General features: G+C 38.1%; 1 protein-coding gene and 1 pseudogene across 1 annotated transcript in view; one reads left to right on the top strand and one right to left on the bottom strand.

Annotated features, from left to right (window-relative positions):
* Positions 1 to 1,552: 1,552 nt before the first annotated feature.
* On the bottom strand, positions 1,553 to 18,922 carry LOC127641216 (cyclin-T2-like; annotated as a pseudogene).
* A 2,504-nt stretch (positions 18,923 to 21,426) lies between these two features.
* LOC127641116 (transmembrane protein 163-like) overlaps positions 21,427 to 21,915 on the top strand; it is a 39,514-nt gene continuing 39,025 nt past the window's right edge. Inside the window, exon 1 of the mRNA XM_052123891.1 lies at positions 21,427 to 21,806. Within this exon, the coding sequence (XP_051979851.1) occupies positions 21,635 to 21,806 (172 nt within the window). The 5' untranslated portion in view covers positions 21,427 to 21,634. The remainder of the gene's footprint in view (positions 21,807 to 21,915) is intronic.

The raw sequence follows: 21,915 nt of genomic DNA on the forward strand, positions 1-21,915 counted from the left end.
TTTGGGGCTGTATAGTGTGCATGTACGAAATAAAGCCTGCAGTTCTTAAATCTCCAGGGTGGGAAGATCATAGCAGGTGTTCCAGATATGCATTTCCAGTTGATTTGTTTATAGTATTTAGAACTTTTAAGTGTTTAAGCTTAAAGTAATCCTTTCAAGTGATTTTAAGAAAAGTGTTGAACATTTTACCAAACAATTTGGGCAAATTAGCCTCTGAAAATGTGACTAGCTAAAAGGTGAGTAGCTTGCATCCCTGAAAATCACCAATCAAAATATAACCTTTTAGAAACCTGACACAGAAAGAGTGAATTTAACAGACACCATCAAGAAATGGGTTTATTTACCTTTAATTGTGACATGACTTTTTACTGGTTAAATTGAGAATACTCTTTTTATTATTAGATTTTTTCACAGTAGTAACAAAACAATAGTGATACACAATATATTGGTGATCAGATTGGTAACATCAAATTGGCTTAATATTGAGAATTGACTGTTTTAATTGAAAAAGACTATTGACTATACCAATCTGATCACCAATATATTGTGTATTGTTTTGTTACTACTGTGTAAAAAATCTAATTAAAAAAAGGAATATTCTGGGTTCAATACAATTTAGGTCAATCAACCCTATTTGTGGCATAATGTTCATTACCTCAAACATACATTTCGGTTCGTCCCTCCTTTAAAAATGGTAAAAATCTGGGTCACAGTGATGCACTTACAATGGAAGTGAATGGGGCCAATCCGTAAACATTAACATACCGATTCAAAGGTATAGCCACAAGACAACAATATGCATATTTACATGACTTTAGTTTGATGAAGGCAATGAAAAAGGTTAGTCACACTTTTTAGTTTCGGTCATGTCGGAATCATCGTTTTCAAGTTAAACGCCACCACAAGGTCGTAATTACGAGTGGAAACTGGATTTTCTTCAAGCCCCGACTTTTCAAGTTGGGGTCGTCAATTTTCGAATCATGGCGGAGGCTAATTGTTATTGGCAATAATTCAGATTTACTTGAGGATTTTTGTTAATGAAAAATAATGATAAAATTCACCAGAAAATGCAGCGACAAGTGTTTCTTATTTGGCCACACAAGATAGATACAATAGATAAAGCATTAATACATACCTAATGTGTGGCTTTGCTCTTCAATTTGTTGCATTGATACGACAAGGGAAAAGGAGAGAAAGAAATATGAAATTGCAAAACGGGTCCGTTCTTTCAGAGTAAAATCTCTTGAATGCACATCACATGATTTACGATTTAAGACATCGAAAGTACGGACTTCTCAGGAGGACTTGTTGCCCTAAAATGACCATAAAAACAATGACTTCAACAACTTAATTTTCCTGCCTTTAAACCCTCTAATAACTGTCCCCAGTCACTTCCATTGTAAGCGTCTCACTGTAACCTCAGTTTCATTTTCATTCAAAAGTTCATTACTTTTTTGCTGCAAATAATGTTGATTGAGCTTTATTGTACTAAACCAGGAATTTTCCATTAAACTGTTCCAAGAATGAAAAACACAACATAATCAAACCATTTAGATAAGCAATTTTATTGGATGTTTCTTTTAGACAATCCAACATCATCCATACAGACTTCGATCTAACACTATTATAAAGAACTATGGCATTCCAATTCAAATAAAATAATGATGGAAACCTACAAGTTTCATACAGTTCCACCAGTGGGCAAACACTGAGGCACAACCTTTGGTATGTGGTGCATGGAGGTTAAAACAGCACAACAAAACTCACTTTAACTGGGAATACAAATCCAGGCCAAATCTATTGTGATTTTCCAGTGTATATCCTCTTTAGCTCTGTCCAAACCCTTAAAAACAGAGAAAGGAAGTTGACTATGGGTAATTTGAATGGCAGCCCAATTTCTAACCAATCAGAAATCAGCAGCCAATAAAGGGGGAGACAATAACAGAAAAATATCTTAAATACTGAGAAAAGTCCAGATTACAGAAAAAGTTTGCTAAAATCGTACAGTTAAGGCTCAACGTACATCATCATGAACAGAGGATTCTGGGAGGTGATCTTGTCCATTCAAACCTGGTACACAAAATGAAAAATGCCCACATCTTGTCGATGTCAGAAACAGGTCTAACATTTTGATTTACACAAAACCACTACCTTAAAGGGTCGATAAAGCGAAGTGGAATCATGGCGGTTAAGTTTTAAAATCTTAAGACAAAAGTTACTATGCAAATCGGTTCACCTTTCTAAAAGAACAACAACATAAAATAGCTAACTTTACAGTATGTTCATTTACAATATACGGAGAGCGATATAGTGGAATCTGTATACAAGCATTTGCGATTCGGAAAGACATGACATTTCTGCTAATTTCAACTAAGTTATGCTTTGACTTGCGTCGTTTTTCACCTTTATGAACTTCCAAACCTGAGCATTCGTGAAATATTTAGACATAGATATATAGCGATACAAATAACAGTGAACAGATATCTGCACCTTCCTTTTGTAAACAGTCACACCTTTCGATTTTCATCCCTTTGATTAACGAAACAAAAAGTGAATCAAGCATAAAGAACATATACATGTTCACTTCATCACATTGCATTTAACCATCTGAAAGAGAAAAAAATGACCAGAGGCATTTCACAATCTGCTCTACATTTCTTAGAAAGCTCTAAAATCGTAAATATACATTTGTTTTACGTTTACGTTAAACACAACCTTCACTTTTTTCATAGTTTTTTTTTTTATTATTAAAATTCAGCAATAAACATGATTAAATCAAAAAGTGACTATGACATGTAACGGACGACTGATTCTTGCATAAAGTTAGCTCGAGAGACAATCGCAGATTTGTTGAGGTTTCGCGTAAAAACGTTAGATTTCTACGCTAGTTTAGAAGTTCTGTGCATTTAATAGGGAATCAAGCATATTAAAAGTGTCTTCATAATCCATGTGTGGACCGTTATTTATTAAAGCAGCATTGGGCTCAGAACTCTGCCCTTCCCCCAGCCTCCTGTCAATCTTTGCCAAATGGGCGTGGCCTAGCTGTTGATTGACAGGTATGGAGGCAGAGGAGGAGTGGCTCTTGGAAGATCGGTGAGTTTTGGACAATGAATGGTGATGGTGGTGGTGATGGTGGCTACCATGTGTGTGAGAGTGTGCGCGCGTATGCGACGAGTCGTTTCTCGGCACTTTGTGCGATGAGTGCTCGCGATGTTTCTCGCGACTGGAGCGCGGACTGTGTCGGCTTTTACTGCTGCTGCTGCTTCCGCTACTTTCAGACGAAACCTTGATCTTCATCTTCAGTTCTTCCTGGCTGGCAGAACCATTTTCCGATGATGAAGGGTGGCGTCGTTTGAGCGAACCGCTTTTCGATGATCTCTCCTGTAGCGAATACTTCACCCTGACTGACGTAGATTGTTCGGACATTATATGCCCATGTTTGCGATGCTGGTCACTCTCCTCATCTTCATGTCTGCGTTTTTGCTCCAATCCGGCAGCCTGTTTTTCACGGTATTTCTCTAGAGTGAGTTTCTGAGGGGCGAGAGTTGCTAAGCTATTTCCGTGTTTGCTCACCGGCGCCCCTGGAGCGTTAATAAAGCATCAGCGGTCTGGGCAATTGGTGCAGGAAAGCTGAAGGAGGAACTTTGTAAGTTCGACAGGCCGTTGAGGGAAATCGATGCCCCGTCCAATGGGAAAGAGGTGGACAGTTCAGAATATAAGCCCCCTCTGATGTCACACATGCTTGTCATTAATGAGGTGTCCTGGTTCAGAGAAGAACCCTGGAAGGGACTATCTATTGATTGGTTGTCGAGTTTTGGCTTCTTGGCAGCTTGCGTGGCCTAAATAGGAATTTAAAAAGATACGATTTAATAATTTATCAGGCATATTTGTCTTAATCTATATTGATTTGTAGAATTCTGCTGGTTGTGTCATTCTTTTAGGTTTAAGCATTAGTGCATTCATTTAGTTAAAACTTACCCGCCAGTTTCGGATTCTTTTTAGTCTACTTGGCGTTTTCTCTAAGATCTGTAGAAACTCATGAGTCAGATCTACAGAAACAGAGAGATGAATTTCATGGTTACATCAGCCATTTGTACAACTCATTTTAGCTCTTTAGGAGGAATCGAACTGGGTCGGACAAAGTATTTGAACAAACCATGCCAAGACTCAAGTCGTGTCTTGGACTTACCGTCAAGCAGTTGCAGTGTCACAGACCGATCCACATATTCCCACCAGTGTTTCCCATCTGAAGAGACGGGGATCTCCCAGTTGGACCACTTGCAAGCCAGGTGAATACAAACACACGCCACCACTGTGGGTTTGTGCTGCAGGCAGAAGGTGGTCAGGTGTAGACTGCACAAGAGAAAACACAAGACAACACACAAAACACTCGATTACAAATATAGTGCGAACAAAACGTGTCCTCCTGACCAAAACATCCTTTTTATTTAAATCAACTTGGACTTGATGAACTTGACTGAAAATTTCCAATCCTCTTAGCAATCATCGGCAATGACATTCATGATAATTTCATTATATCAAGGCTCACAATCCAGTCGAGTGTGTGTGTTTGCTTGAAAGGTCTGCTGTAAAACAAAATGGCATGCAATGTCTGAAACATTGTCAAAATTAAACCCATTATGGGATCCCAACAAGATCTGAAGTGTAGCATCAAACACAATCCAAAGGAAATAATCTGTGTGTGTGCAGGAACACATTCACTCATACACACACATATCAACACAACAAACCATTTTGATTGACAATTAAATAGAAGACCCATGTTAGTTCAACATAGGGTGGTGGGAGCATAATTGTTAACTATTCAGGCAGCAAATTGAGATTTGATACCAACAAGGGATCACTTAAGTAGAGAATACTACTGTGCTCAAGAAGGGGAAATACTAAGTGCATTGAGGGATCATCCATAAATTTAGTTTCATAAATTGCTAATCATAAAAAGCTTTAGAAATAATTACAATACAGGAAGTACTGAAGTCCTAAAATCAACCTAAATCATCATGTAAATCTCACTGAAAACACACCACCTAACGGAATAGCTCTCAATAATGAATAAAGATAAATCAATCATTTAAAATGTAAAATATAGATAATTTCCTGGATAAACCATCATAAATGCTAACAGATTACGGACCATGTAACAATAGTACTCAATTTATAAATACATTTTAAAAGTAAAATATAGAATTTTCTAGATAAACAGATACGAGTTAAATTATTATTATCCAAAAATAGAATAGTTCTCAAATAGCAAAGGTAAAACTATCAAATGTGAAATATAAATATATATATATATATCAAATTCCCACAGAAACCGTTAAACAGAACCTATAGAAAATCATCGTACACCTTTGGAAGTCACTTTTTTGTTGTCTTACAGCTTGAAATCAAAGCCCATTAATTATTTTCCCCCAGCTTTCTTTACAAATTTTGCCTTTCAACTAATAATAAAAAAAAAATAAAAAAAAAGGCAACCGTTCCAAAAATGTGATTAAAGATGAAAAACTACAATAATAGGGGTTTGAAAATGATCATATCCCTGGATTTAATACTTTGTTGAGCTATATTTTACTTTAATGATAGTCATCAGCCTGTTTGGATATGTCTCTACTAGCTTCGCACACCTAAATTGGGGAATATTTGCTCATTCTTCCTTACACAATTGTTTAAGTCAAGTCAAATTGCGGAGTTAGTGGCGATGGACAGCTCTCTTCAAGTGCATTCACAGGTTTTCTATTGGATTTAGTTCAGGGCTATGACTTGGCCCCTCAAGGACTTTGACTGTCCTATCCTTAAGACACTGCATTCGTTTTTTTGGTCGTTGCGTTTAGGGTCATTGTCGTGTTGAAAGGTGAGCCACCTGCCCATCTTCACTTGTCGAGCAGAGGGCCGCAGATATTTCTCAAGAATTTGGATATACATGGCAGCATCCATTTTCCCTTCAATCCTGACCAATAGCCCAGTCCCTGCTGAAGAGAAACACCCCCACAAATGAGTGGTGTGCTGTGTTTGATTTTCTCCAAATATAACACTTTGAGATCAGTCCAAATATTTTGTCTCACAAGACCATAATATTTTTGCCACATGGCATCAGAATCCTTTGTGTTTTTCTCTTTAAATTTTGCAAAATGCAACCGAGACTTCATGTGGCACTTTTTTAGAAGAGGCTTTGTTTGCTTCCCTTTTCTCCCCAATTTGGAATTGCCAATGCCCTCTAAGTCCTTATGGTGGCGTAGTGACTTGTCTCAATCCAGGGAGCAGAGGACGAATCTCAGTTGCCTCCATGTCTGAGACCGCCAATCTGCGTATCTTATCATGTGGCTTATCATTGAGCGCATTACCACGGAGACATAGCGCCTGTGGAGGCTCACGCTATTCTCCGCGGCATCCACGCACAACTCACCACGTGCCCCACCGAGAGCGAGAACCACATTATAGCGACCATAAGGAGGTTACCACATGTGACTCTACCCTCCCTAGCAACCGGGCCAATTTGGTTGCTTAAGAGACCTGGCCGGAGTCACTCAGCATGCCACTCAGCATACACACCAGCTTTGTGTAAAGCCAATCAATCTCACCCATATGGGCTTGTAAATCCTCCAAAGTTGCCTTTGGCCTCTTGATAGCTTCCCCAATCAATATCCTCCTGGCACGATTATCCAGTTTGGAGGGATGGCCCAATCTAGGCAAGGTTTTGGTGGTGCCATGTGCTTTCCACTTCTTAATAATGCTATGAACAGTACTCAGAGGGATAGTTAAAGCCTCTGAAATCTTTTTGTACCCTTCTCCCAACATGTGCCTTTCCACAATTTTATCCTGTAGCCCTTTAGAAAGCACATGGTGAATTCTTGAATTCATTACCACACACTTCAAGTAATGAAATCCTCATGGAACAGACAGTTTTATTCTGCAGATATTAGCCTTTCACTGATATATCGGTATCAACGTATACGTTTACCGATATGGAACCTTTTTTCAGAACATATAATGTAAAAAACAATGCTTGAATTGGTGTCATAACGTAGTTTGTCAAGCAGAGGGCGCTCCGACTCCATTATTTACAGGGCTGAGCTGACATGTCCCTGCAGACAGTGCAGAGTTAAGTGGTGTCTTCTCTGTAAATAGCTAACTAGTTTGTTAAATACATATTGGAAAGTTAATAAATAATGAGACCCCCATCATTTTACCTTTTCAATATAATGTTACCACTTCCCTGACAACCATGTCACTCATGGTTGTCAGGGAAGTAAATAAAGTCCATCTTTTGCTCTCCATGACAACGAGCTTATAGGTAACTACGTAGCTACTTTCTTTGCTTGTCAGCTGAGAGGAAGCTAATCTGTAAACATGTATTCACCAAACTGTTTTGTTCAGGATTCGCAGTTTGGTACCCCCTTTAACCGAACAATTCCAGTCATGCATTTACAAAATGTAATATAAATCTTGTTTTCCACTGTTGAAAGTTTCCCCTGAACTTGTATAGCAGAATAATGTGTAACACCGCTGCCGCTGTTTATCTTTTGACTCAGCAGGAGTAAATGCTTCTCGTTTTACATCCTGCTCCTAATTGACTGGCAGTATTAAAACAGCCTTTGACCGATCCTAAACACTACTACTGATATTTAACTATAATTTGAATGTAATCTTTATTTAAATGGTCAGCAATTGTCTGATAATAAACAAAGTACTGGTGTTTATTTAGCTATTTATTTTATTTGAATTTATTCTTTATTTAAATGGTCATCAATTGACTTATACTTAACAGTCGTGATGTTTATTTAGCTATTTATTTTATTTATTCCTTATTTTCTCAGAATTTGTTGACAATATATAATAATGTCAAATATTCTTTGATAAAATATTTGTTTAAGAAAGCAGCCTTCTGAGAAACTTTGCATAGTCATATCAGTGCAAAAACTGTGCAAATGTCTATTTTCAATCCAGCTCAAAAACGAACTATATCGGCCACCATAGCGGTAATCTGTGAATTTCCCCATCTAAAATCGGTATGGCTCTACAAATGATGTCAGGTACGGTATAGGACAATAAGCCAGGTATGTGATCTGAAAGGTGATTGTTTGCAACGGAGCATATTTGTAATGGTTACCCTTAGGGGGGTGATCACTTATCTAAACCAGGTTATGTTATTTTCACTTTGATGTTGATGGTTTAAGTATGTTAATACAGCTGGAAAATGATAAGGATTTTGACAAGGTATGATGACTTTCAATAGGCACTGTAAATGCCAACCAGATTATCATCAACAGAATAGTTCTCAAATATCAAATTAAGGTAAATCAACTATAAAAATTGCTAAATTATTCATTTCTATATCAACTATTGTAAATACTAACTACAGATTATCGTCCACCAAAAGTAATAGTTCTGGTAAACCTCCTGTGAAATTTTTAAGAAACCATTATAACTATAATTATAGTCCAACTCAAGAGTAGTTCTTATACTTAAATTGAGGTCAATAAAGTATTTACATGTAAAACATAACTTCCTAGAATTTTAGCCAGTTTATCAATATGTCAAACTATGACAGCGAGGGCCTCTTAAAAATCCTATTAAGCTGGTGCAATATTAATGTATCACCGTAACCTTATTTCACGTAATTGTTTTGGAATTTTTTTCATTTACACTTTTTCTCTTAATTATTTTTAAAAGGTAGAAAGTAATGCATAATTTGGTACTTACCATGACAAGCTCTAAGTTTACCCCTTTGAACACTGTGCTGATATTCAGGCTACCAATTGAGTTATTGACCTAGGCACTCTCAATCAATGTATCTCTATTAGCACCTCTACACTGCAGGCAGTGCATTCAACCTTCTGCGCCAACGGCAAGCCCTCCGTACATTACACCGCACTGTGCCGGGCAAGCAAGACACCCCCATACCATAAGGGAGAGGAATGTCTGCGCCCAGGCACGAGAGGGCGTTGGACACAGGAAGGAGAACCCTGTAGAACAGGAAGTTATAGGGTGCTGTGGCAGTGCAACAAATAGGGGTCAGGGTAACAACCTGTTGGTAGCCATGAAATAGGAGGTCTGGGCCAAGTCCTTGCTCGCTGTGAAAAGGGAGAGAGAAAGACACCAAATTAGTTACGATACAATGAAATTTACATGGCAACTTTTCTTCAATACACTATAACCGTGGTTTGCCTTTTTGGTGGGCTCTGATTAAAACATTTCCAGGGGTGCATAACAGAAATGAAAATAATTGTATTGCGCATTCTATGCAGATTTGCTTAACTATACTTTGTTTTACAATTTAATCTTTTATAATGCTTCTAACAGGTTCAGAAGTCAGTTCATTCCAAACAATCTTGAAAACAGTAATATTTACCCACATGTATGGGTGAGGAATATCCTTGAACTGGGTATTGATACAGATTTCCAGATTCAATTCATATGGGTATATTTATATATTTTGTTTTATACAAATTATATTGTTTTATATTGCCTTTCAAAAATGAACAAATTCATGTATCCCGTCAATAAATATGATATTATATTGCATATATTATATTCTGTTACATGTTTATTGTTTAATTGCATGATTTGAACCATTTACAAGTATTTACATTTATTTGTTGAACATGTGCTAAAAATCGGTATTGCCTCTTTAAGAAAACCAGCATTTCTGTAAAGAGTGTCTGGAGAGAAGATGCGAATGTCTTTAACTCATCTGTGCTATGCATGATTAGATTTAAATGTTTATTTATGTTTTTGATCAACTGACTGTAAAGATCAAAAAAGGTATTAAAGAGACATTATTCAAATGACAAATTGGTTGCACGGATGGCGTCTTTGGAACGCAGAACTCAATGCGAGGGAAATGTTTTAGTGTTGTTTACACTGTGGTTATACAAACATCTAAATTACATGGAATAAACGTTTCCAAGTTTGTCATTTTTGACTATTTTCAAGAATTGTATTACCATTGTGAAAAACAGTATTGCAAACGTATTTTTCTTTCAAAAGTGGTATATTTTTAAAATATTTTATATTTAAAAGTGGTGGCAGCCCAAGGATGCAATTTACCTAAAAAACAGTCCTCAAAAAGGCAGAACACACTTGTTAGATCTGATTCACAATAACTGAGCCAGTAGTTTGAGGTACAGCAAAAATTAGAGCTAGAGAACAAAAAAAATGAGTCAGAGAGGGAAAGGAGGAAAGAGAAAAAGCAAAAGATGGAAGCATCTACCTCGCACTAGCTGGGAACATCTCACCACATCTGTGTGTGGATGCTCTATTGTAATCTCAAACCCTGAAACAAAATCACTGGTTAGAGACGACACCCACCATGTTCACAAATCCACACAAACAAGGCTTTAAATATCCACATCACAGAAGTACGATTTCACTTTAACAGCCTCTACAGGTTTTGAACTCTTATGAAAGCAGAATACCAATGACATTTATTTTATTATACATTAACATCACACAATCTCTGAAATGGACAAATTCAGCTTGAAATTGGTATGTAGTGGTAACAGGCAGATCACAGTTCACTACACTAATAAAGATAGACACAGGAACTCTGAATCAGCACTTACCGAGTGTCTGCAACACTACGGTCTCCAACAGCACCAGCTCTTGGGCTTGCTGGAGGTACGCCTGTGGTTCAACACAAAATAATTAGACCATAACTTGTCTGCGGTCATCGGTGGTGTGATTTTCCTACTGCAGTGATGGCCAATGTGTTGAGCCAATTTTGTTTGTGTACAGAGCTCATCGGCAATAAAACAATATTTTGGAAAATTGTAAGGAATAAAAATTAAAAATTCTGACACAAATTCACATGCAATCTCTCACGAATGTCACAGTTTAACCCTTTAAGCTCGGAGGGTGGTTTTTAAGATTTCCTGTTTCAGTGGCATACCCAAAATAAAGGCTTATAACTCAATGAAAAAAACCAAGGAGGGAAAAGTGTTTGGTAAAAATAATAATAATTAAAATTACTTTTGACATTTGTTAATGATATAGATTATTATAAATTCTCAGCATAAGACACTGCTGAATAAAAATCACAAAAACTTGAGCCAAAAATGTAATTTTTTGCTTATTTTTCTGATTTGACATTATACATTTCTGGGTGTAAATAAGGTGCCACCAAAAAAGTGTCCAGAAGCCTCTCCAAATAAATAAAACATATGAATTGCACATAAGAACTTTTTACACATAATTACAACAATGGCTAAAGGTTTGCAAAGCAAAGCAGACATCATTTTAGTAATGAGAGTTCCAGGGCTCCAGACTAAACAAATGACTCAGGAGCCATTGGATCCTAAACTGAAACATTAAGGAGCCAAATGACTGTTTTAGTCACCAAATCACAGAATTGCTCAATTTAGATTGCTGTTCAGAAACAAGATATAATGCCAAAGAAAAGACAGCTGATAATCCATTAATCGAAGGTTTAATAAACAGCATATATATTTGTAAAGATATGTTTGCATTCCCTTTTGTCTCAAATGTTCACACCACTTTCATAATTTATACAAATATACACCGATCAGCCACAACATTAAAACCACCTGCCTAATATTGTGTAGGTCCCCCAAAAGCGCCAACCAGCGTCTCAGAATAGCATTCAGAGATGATATTCTTCTCACCACAATTGTACAGAGCGGTTATCTGAGTTACTGTAGACTTTATCAGTTCAAACCAGTCTGGCCATTCTCTGTTGACCTCTCTTATCAAGGCATTTCCCTCCACAGAACTGCCGCTCACTGGATGTTTTTGGCACCATTCGTAGTAAATTTTATAGACTGCTGTGCTTGAAAATCCCAGGAGGTCAGCAGTTAAATACTCAAACCAGCTTCAGTTAATGTTCACATCAACCATCAGAATGGGGAAAATATGTGATCTACCGCAGCATGCTTGTTGGTGACAGACGGGCTGGTTGGAGTCTGGCACCAACCTAATAGTTCCTCCTGAGTTCAAACCCTCAGTTCTTTTCGGGTGATTCCTGAAAAAGACCCATTTCAAAAGAGTAATTTCTCCACGAGTATCTCGCGCCGGGTTTTTGTTGTGTGCAATGCAGTGAGCTCGTCATCACAACATACCAGGTGAAAAGCAGCGTGAGACGTATTCAATAAACTCAAGATATCTGAAGAAACCGCATATGAACGAACGCACACAACTTTTGGTCACAAATAGTCGCAGTCTGGAGCCCTAAGTTCACTGAATGAGTTCCATTCTGTGCAATTTGAGTCATAATTGAGTCTGTGCATCTCCTGGTGGCAATATGTAACAGTCATCAAATGTCTCTCTCCCCAAATGTTGATTGATTTCGTGTTCTGTGACACTACATCATTTCCGATGTCAAGTGATCCAGGAAAGCCAAATTGTTTTCAGCCAGATGCCGTGTCCACACTGTGCATATTGTGCCTTGTGTGGATTGTCTAATGATCTATGTATCCTTTTAACTTGTGAGTGGGCTCATTTGAAAGAAAATCACCTCTTCTATGGCCCCATTTCCTCCTGGTATTAAGATGCATTTCGGGTGATCCGATCACGTGATCAGCCCTAAATACAGGTCTAAACGGGGTCTAAAACGTTTGTCGTCAGATCACAGAAACCACATGAATGTGGTCAAAAATGCATGTGACCACACCACATTTGAAGTGTAAACAATAGTCCGTCCTGAATGTGTCCCAGCCGCAGCGAAGCACCACCACTCACCTGTCAATCAACCGTTGTGATAAAACAAGTTTAAACTTTGCCGTTTAGGAGCAGCTTTAAAATGAAATAACCGTCCAATCAGACTATGAAAAGAAGCGAATACATACACAATCACGAGAGCTTCACGGATCTTCTTCAATGTGTCTGATTTCAATACAGATGACAAGCAAGAACACCTGAAGCTCCTTCAATACAGGTAGTCCACTACAATAATGGATAATTCTTCTTGACAAGATGAGTTTGTGCTTAGATTCAATTTCAACCACTTTCTTTGTCTTTTCTGACTTTGTTGTGTTTAATGTCAAGTAGAAACACACTGACTTTGTGATTGATGTATGTTGTCATGAAACAGAGACCCTCCCCTCCAAATCTGAACACAAGTGGTCACAGGAGACGCATTTAAACGACTAGGTGTAAACAGCGATGTGTCTCACGTGACCACGTGAAATTATTAACCTGACATCTTAATACCAGGTGGAAATGAACCTAAGTAATGGTATGTGATATTTTACGCTCTGTTTATTTTTCATGAAGGTGGGTAGTCATTTTTTGTATACAGTGAGGAAAATAAGTATTTGAACACCCTGCTATTTTGCAAGTTCTCCCACTTAGAAATCATGGAGGGGTCTGAAATTGTCATCGTAGGTGCATGTCCACTGTGAGAGACATAATCTAAAAAAAAAAATCCAGAAATCACAATGTATGATTTTTTAACTATTTATTTGTATGATACAGCTGCAAATAAGTATTTGAACACCTGAGAAAATCAATGTTAATATTTGGTACAGTAGCCTTTGTTTGCAATTACAGAGGTCAAACATTTCCTGTAGTTTTTCACCAGGTTTGCACACACTGCAGGAGGGATTTTGGCCCACTCCTCCACACAGATCTTCTCTAGATCAGTCAGGTTTCTGGGCTGTCGCTGAGAAACACGGAGTTTGAGCTCCCTCCAAAGATTCTCTATTGGGTTTAGGTCTGGAGACTGGCTAGGCCACGCCAGAACCTTGATATGCTTCTTACAGAGCCACTCCTTGGTTATCCTGGCTGTGTGCTTGGGTCATTGTCATGCTGGAAGACCCAGCCTCGACCCATCTTCAATGCTCTAACTGAGGGAAGGAGGTTGTTCCCCAAAATCTCGCAATACATGGCCCCGGTCATCCTCTCCTTAATGCAGTGCAGTCGCCCTGTCCCATGTGCAGAAAAACACCCCCAAAGCATGATGCTACCACCCCCATGCTTCACAGTAGGGATGGTGTTCTTGGGATGGTACTCATCATTCTTCTTCCTCCAAACACGGTTAGTGGAATTATGACCAAAAAGTTATATTTTGGTCTCATCTGACCACATGACTTTCTCCCATGACTCCTCTGGATCATCCAAATGGTCATTGGCAAACTTAAGACGGGCCTTGACATGTGCTGGTTTAAGCAGGGGAACCTTCCGTGCCATGCATGATTTCAAACCATGACGTCTTCGTGTATTACCAACAGTAACCTTGGAAACGGTGGTCCCAGCTCTTTTCAGGTCATTGACCAGCTCCTTCCGTGTAGTTCGGGCTGATTTCTCACCTTTCTTAGGATCATTGAGACCCCACGAGGTGAGATCTTGCATGGAGCCCCAGTCCGAGGGAGATTGACAGTCATGTTTAGCTTCTTCCATTTTCTAATGATTGCTCCAACAGTGGACCTTTTTTCACCAAGCTGCTTGGCAATTTCCCGTAGCCCTTTCCAGCCTTGTGGAGGTGTACAATTTTGTCTCTAGTGTCTTTGGACAGCTCTTTGGTCTTGGCCATGTTAGTAGTTGGATTCTTACTGATTGTATGGGGTGGACAGGTGTCTTTATGCAGCTAACGACCTCAAACAGGTGCATCTAATTTAGGATAATAAATGGAGTGGAGGTGGACATTTTAAAGGCAGACTAACAGGTCTTTGAGGGTCAGAATTCTAGCTGATAGACAGGGGTTCAAATACTTATTTGCAGCTGTATCATACAAATAAATAGTTAAAAAATCATATATTGTGATTTCTGGATTTTTTTTTTTAGATTATGTCTCTCACAGTGGACATGCACCTACGATGACAATTTCAGACCCCTCCATGTTTTCTAAGTGGGAGAACTTGCAAAATAGCAGGGTGTTCAAATACTTATTTTCCTCACTGTAAATACTGTGTTAATATAAAGAGTAAACAAATTTGATCAAATAAAGAGCACATTTTCAAATGTATTTGTATGTTTTGCCTCTCTATATGTTATTATGTTAATAAAATCAAGTAACGACTTGTCAAAAAGTAATTAACTACATTCAGCATGAAATAAAACATTGCAGGAATGAAGGAAGCAGTAAACACCCAGCACGTCTTCACCGTGGTGGATTGTGGTAAATGAACCATTGTCGAGTGTACATCAAATATACACTCGAAATAAGAGTGCATTGTTGGTAATAATGTGTGAACAAAAGTAGGAAACGAGTGGCTCACTCAGAATTCAGACACTCCTACAAAATGTCAGACAACCAAAATAGTGCACTATATAGTGGATAGGGGGCAGTTTCAGACACAGCGAGTGTTCCAAGTCCGGGGTTGGCACCCTACGCACTAGGCTGCGTAATCTGCATTTAGAGGGCGGGTGTACTGCTGTACAGAACTTATGATCTAAATACTTACTACAGTGAAATCTGTAACTACACTGAAATAAGAATCCACACAGGACATTAAAAGCTATGAGATAGCTTAAGAAGGCATTAATAAAGCATGATCTTCCTTTGGTTTATATTTCAGCACTTTTGGCGTATAAAAGTATAACACTTTTGTGAGATACTGTATATAATGCCCTTGTGGTACATTTTCACTGTAGTAATTACTAGAAATGTTTCCAAACCTCTCTTATTGACAAATTCATCCAGATCAAATCTGCATTTGTGGCTCACAAACAACATATTTAAGGACAAAATGTCTTATTTATTTACTTAAAAATGAAGCGTTCAAGTAAAAACAATACAAAAACATTGAAATCACCAGTTAAAGTATTATTGAGATCAAACAGTGCAAGTATGAGTAGACCATTTCAAAGTGGCTTACAGGATTTACTTGGTGCAATGTAATTGGTAATTAGCGTTTGCCATGTCTTGCCATCAGTTGCACTTTTTTGCAGAATGATTCCGCTCAAGTTTGTCGAGGGTGTTTTTGTGCTAGTTGTGCTGGTTTAGGCCTGTCATGGACAGCTGACTCCCAAAGCTATTCTTCACATTCTGTGTGGTGGTTAGTTTGCAGCTGGTGAAACAAGTTAGTTGTCGAGTTGTCTTTAACAGCAAGATTGCTACCTTTTGAGCAAAATCCGTCTTTTCAAAGCCAAACCACCTCCATGCGAGTGAGGATGACCCACGTCCAGCAATTAAATCTAACACTGTATTAAGTCTCCTGGCGCTGTTTCTTCACTCATTTTTAACTTCAGTCATGCATTTTTAGGCAGCTACGCTAGCTTAACTTGTGGTGCGGTGACCATGTACACCTATACTAGCACACTGCATTCTAATAGGCTACATCATGCAGTGAAAGCATGCACTCAATGCACACGCGCAGTTGTCTATCCTACTAGGCTACATCACGCAGAGAATGCTTGGACTCTCGAGGTGTGTTTTTGATTGCGAAAACCAAAGTGAGTGACATACTCGATAATTTCAGTTCACACATCGTTAAAACAACAATTAAGATATTATCGTAGATGATGTACATCGCACACCCTTAGGCGATGATATAAAGTCTCAACCGATAGAGATTTTGCTATATTGTGTATATCATGATATGCAAATTTCCATGTGCCATCAGTGGGCAGGGCTTTACAAGAGACAGTGAATTGAAGAAACATGGACAGGGTTTTTCCAGCATTGAAAATGTTCCCAAGCAAATTTAATGACTTTCATCATGTGTTTGTTGTTTTAAAAGTGCTAAATATTCTTCTCATCTGACACATATTTATCTCTGACATTTATTTATTTAGCAAAAAGTTATATTTATTTAATCATATCATTGGATTATTTATTTTTTTTGCTTTGAGAAGATCGACATTTCTTGAGAAAAGTTATAATAATAATAATAATATTGTCCGACGTAATTTTAAATTGAAATGTGGCACACTGTTATATTTATTTGATCTTATTTATTTAATTTGACATCATCTTGTTCAAAGTAGTTTTAATTTATCAAGTATTTAATTCACTGACTGGAGTTCCAAAAATGGGCATTCAAATATGGTTATTTTATAAACCAAGTTTACTGATTTTCCAGAAAACCTTTACTATGTCATGATATATATTGTTATCGTGATATAAAATTACTCATATCGTAATTAAGATTTTGATCACATCGTCCACACTTACGCTGAATTATTCACCTTAAAGCAGAATAAATAAGCAGAAGCACAGACAGGGTGGAGATAGAAATACATTACCCACAATCCCCCATACTCACACTGCTCTTGGTATCCAGTGGAGGGTCTTGAGGGTTCAAGCAAGCGTGTGCTACTTTAATGACATGTTCCAGTTTTCTGGGCTGCTCCTCCACTTTAGCAGCCAAAAATAACGTGGTGGGAGAGATAATCTGTGTCAAGAGAGAAAAATAACTCTTACACCTTTCAAAAACAATAATACTAACAATAAAAATAAATGTTCTAGCAGGTTCATGTAAAGAAAGCAGTGTCAATAAAACTTAAGAGTATATGGAGCGATCTAGAAGTTATCAAATAGACACACATAAAACACATTAAGAATTAGCAAAGATATACCATGTAGTATTAATTAAATAACAGATAATAGAGAATACTCACATTTCTATGGAATTTGGTAAAGGAATTAAGCATATAAAATCTGTGCATGTAAACAATTGCAGTGTTAATTGTAAGCTGGGATCTGTAGAGTTAGATTAAGGAGCAAAAACACACTGCAGGACATTATATTACTAATATTATATGACATATAATCAGTGTTAAGTGTAATGCATAACGGAGTAATTAAATTACATTTTCATTGAATAAGTAAAGTATCGTAAACTCTTAATTTTTCAGATATTTAATTACAGTTACTTCTGATGTAATTGTGTTAAGTACTGTATAGACTATAAAACAATTCTATATAAAACAATAGTGAACTTAAAATCGAAATTTTACGTCTAACGTTAAAATGTATGTTTTCGAATTGAATGCCGGCACCTTAAATTCTTTAAACAGTTCATGAATAATTTATTTGATTTTATATGATTTATTTGAAAGAATTAAATGAACAATTTGGTGTCTATCCTTGTATTTTTCGTCTGGTTGTGGTTGATAAGGGTTTTAATAATTAGTCATAAGTAATGCAGTTACTTTTCAGACAGAGTAATTAGTACAGATGTAATTAGCAGTTAATAATTAATTATGTTTTAGAGTAACTTACCCAACACTGCATATAATGCATAAAACCATTGATGTTGTTTAATTAAAATGCAAATCATACGTCACAATCACACTGAAATGGACAAATTACACTAATTAAAATGTTGCCACCGAGTAATAAACTAGATCATCGATTTAAAGTTCCTTTAGCACATACTGATATATATTTCTGTAACATATAATACAGATAAACCCCGTGCCTAGCATTTAATTAGGCCAAACAAGTGTAGATGACCCCTAAATCCCCTAATTATCACGAAATAACATAACCTTTTCAAACGAGTCAAATGTCCTTAAAATGGCATTTTAGACCAAAGATTTTGTTTACGTCAAACATAAAGAAGCCGAACTTAGCTTCCTGTCAGCAACACACGACTAGCATACACAATAACCCCCTTTTCACCCCAAACATGCTTTATAATGCACTTAAGTCTCTACGTTTAAAATATGGGTGTTACAAGTTAATTCTAAAGCATAAAATATGACATTGTCAGGGCCACATTTTTCATCTGATCAAAAGAAGCAACGTGCTAAGCACGCTAACGGCTAACCCTGCTTTTATGTTGTTGTTTTTGTGAAGGATACACGTTTAATCTTTGTCCCATATCCTGGACGAGGTTGGCGGCTTGCTGTCGGTATGACAGCTCCCGGTCGGGCTCGACACCGCAGCGGCGGGACGGCGTGTTTTCGAGCTGTTCTTGGGTGAAGAGCCATTTACTGAAGCCCTGCTGCACGGCCGCCATCATCCCACCCGCTTCCGCACGCACCGCGCTCAACGGCATGATGTCACTGAACCACAAAGTGCCAATGGCGAAATCTGCTGGATGGAGGCGGTATTACAGCACAGCACGTTGTAGATCTACTTTATCGAGTGCTACATAAATAGATAGAAGTTCTAGACCATAGTACAGAACAGTAAATAAAACTTTGATAAGCTCTCTGCACATATGCAACAGAAAAAATATTTAATAATAACAAAGATTGGCAAATATATAACTCACAGGGGGAAAAATAATGTAATGCAATTGTAGTTCACAGACACGAGATGGAGCTGTTCTTCTGTCCTGCTGTTTTCTAGCTCGTTTGACTAAAATTTTAACTGTCCCAAATGACACACTAATATGTTATTCCAGTATACACGTATGAATTTTGAAAGTGTAGTATCGTCCCAAATGAAGCACTGACAATTTGTTTTCGCTGTTTCAAACGCATGTGATGCGTTACCGCTAGCTTTAGCGTGTTAGCCTTCGTGTGTTAGCCAAACTCATTTCAACACTTACACTGGTGGCCAAAAGTTTGAAATAATGTACAGATTTTGATCTTATGAAAAGAAATTGGTACTTGTATTCACCAAAGTGACATTCAACTGATCACAGTGTATAGACAGGACATTTATAATGTGAAAAATGTCTATTACAATTTGAAAGAAATGTTCAGAACTCATCAAAATATTCTCCATGTGTAGCAATGACAGCTTTGCAGATCGTTGGCATTCCAGCTGTCAGTTTGTCCAGATACTCAGGTGACCTTTCACCCCACACTTCCTGTAGCACTTGACATAGATGTGACTGTCTTGTCGGGCACTTCTCACACACCTCACAGTCTAGCTGATCCCACAAAAGCTCAATGAGATCCATAACACTCTTTTCCAGTTATCTGTTGTTCACTGTCTGTGTTTCTTTGCCCGCTCTAACCTTTTGTTTGGAGGGCGGTGTTTTGGAAAGAGGGGGCGTGTCTACTTCAAGGGCACACCCTGTCTACACAGGACGAGAGTGGCATTTTGCATCACGTCAAAAGCAATAGAACCCCATTAACCCCACAATCAGGGGCGGTCTGGCCATTGGGAGAACCGGGCTGGCTGTGAAACGGGGCTAAACTGTGCCGAATGGGCGGCGATAAGCTGAAACGGGCCACAATATTCAGAAAAGGACAGCGACAATTGTTTATAATTAAAGTAACTCCACCCCTTCCTCTGTGTACAGTAGAGTAATTTGCATTTGTTGTGATTGATTGCGCATGAAGCATCCCTTCCGTTGTTTCAGTTGAAACATCCGGGGACGTAGCCTACACTTCTTGTTGTTGCATTTTAAGTGTGATACTGCTTGTATAACATATACTTCAGTTGTCCGCATTGCTGATCACGCCGCGCAACATTGCATGACAGTCTAACCGCGTGCCACCCAGATTTTCTTGACCCACGGACGTGGTCCTCGTCAGTGCGCATCGTCTGCGCACGCGTCAGCCATTGGCTGTACTAAAACAGGATCACAAACCATAGTAGTGTGTATGCGTGGAATGCATTTGTATTCACTTTTGCGGAAAAATGAAGTATACCCAGTCCTTTACACTACAAAATGGCGTAAAAGTGTGCGATTTGGGATGAACCTTTTGTTTATCACAAACATACAACAGTACAATCATTCAGAATCATTTAGCCAGCATTTAAAATAAATAAATGATAAATTAAAAAAATAGAAAACAAATGGCTCAGGCTTTAAATTCTGATTGAATGTGCCGACTTCATAACCGGTGTAAAATAGCGGATATGTGACTGCACATCGGTTGAATTGCGCCAGAGACTACTTAGCAGAGATGGCCCGGGCCACTTCTATTAATATGAATGAGAGAAAATGGACACCCAAAGGTCAACAGATGTAGCATCACCTTTTATAAACAGACATCGCCTGTCAATCAACTTGAGGATGCACATGCGCAATAGTTATAAAATCCTGCAAAATAGCTTTTTTTTGTCATAATCTGAGGTAAAGAAGCACAATTTATGATTCCAGTGTTGTCATATTTTACAGATGATTTGAAATGTGTTCTTTGATTGTAATCCAGGTCAACTGTTTTTGAGATTTTGGCGTTCTCCCATTCAAGTAGACAGAAACTGCACTTTCATGACGGGATAAAGCTTCTCAAGAGCGCTTCAAAGATGGCCGCCAAACGGTTAATTAACCACATCGCTGGCGGAAGAATAGTTTATTCCGATTATAATTTTTTTAATTATGTTTTATAAAACCATCGGATAGACTATTTACACAAAGGCTATATAGTGACAACAAAATAAAATAAAATAAGACTTATATTAAACTATATTTGTTTCGCTTTTCTTCTTGATATAGACCATCTGACAGAGGTTGTTCTCTTTGCACTGTTTGCTTTAACATGAACCAATGGTTGTTTGCCCAGCAAACATCACTTAATCACCCATCAACCAGCAACTTGAGAAAGCCACACTTCAGTTTGTCGAATTCTTCCTTCACTAATTCATTTTAATATATTGCTTTTACTTCTTTTTAACAACATTGGTGGTTTCCAAAATGAACGCGTATCTTTTATAGGTGTGTGTATTTAATTACAGTCTGTGCTGATGCGCTGAACGCCTCGCTCCGGCAGTGCGTCTCTCCTCCACTCGCGCGCGTCTCGCTCCTCGCGTGCAGGTGTGACATTCCTCGGATGCTCGTGATCATTTGAGCCCGAGACCGATCGCATCATGACGGACTCCTCATCTGCTACTGACCCCGCAGCTCCTGATCCTTGTCCTGGTTCTGTCTCGGATCCAGTGGTGGTGGATCCCGCAACGACTCCCTCAAACGGACACCATCCGAACCAAGATACTTTGAGCATGGAGCAGCAAATGAAGATAGGCGAACCGGAGGACAATGGTTGGAGCAATGTTTTGTTTTAAATCTTTAATATAGACTTTATGGGCTTATATGCATGTTTCAAATGCGTTTTATTTTTTGTGTCTATATACAAGGCAAAACGGGGCAA

The sequence above is a fragment of the Xyrauchen texanus genome, chromosome 50 (genome assembly GCF_025860055.1).
Source record: "Xyrauchen texanus isolate HMW12.3.18 chromosome 50, RBS_HiC_50CHRs, whole genome shotgun sequence".
Lineage (NCBI taxonomy): Eukaryota > Metazoa > Chordata > Actinopteri > Cypriniformes > Catostomidae > Xyrauchen > Xyrauchen texanus.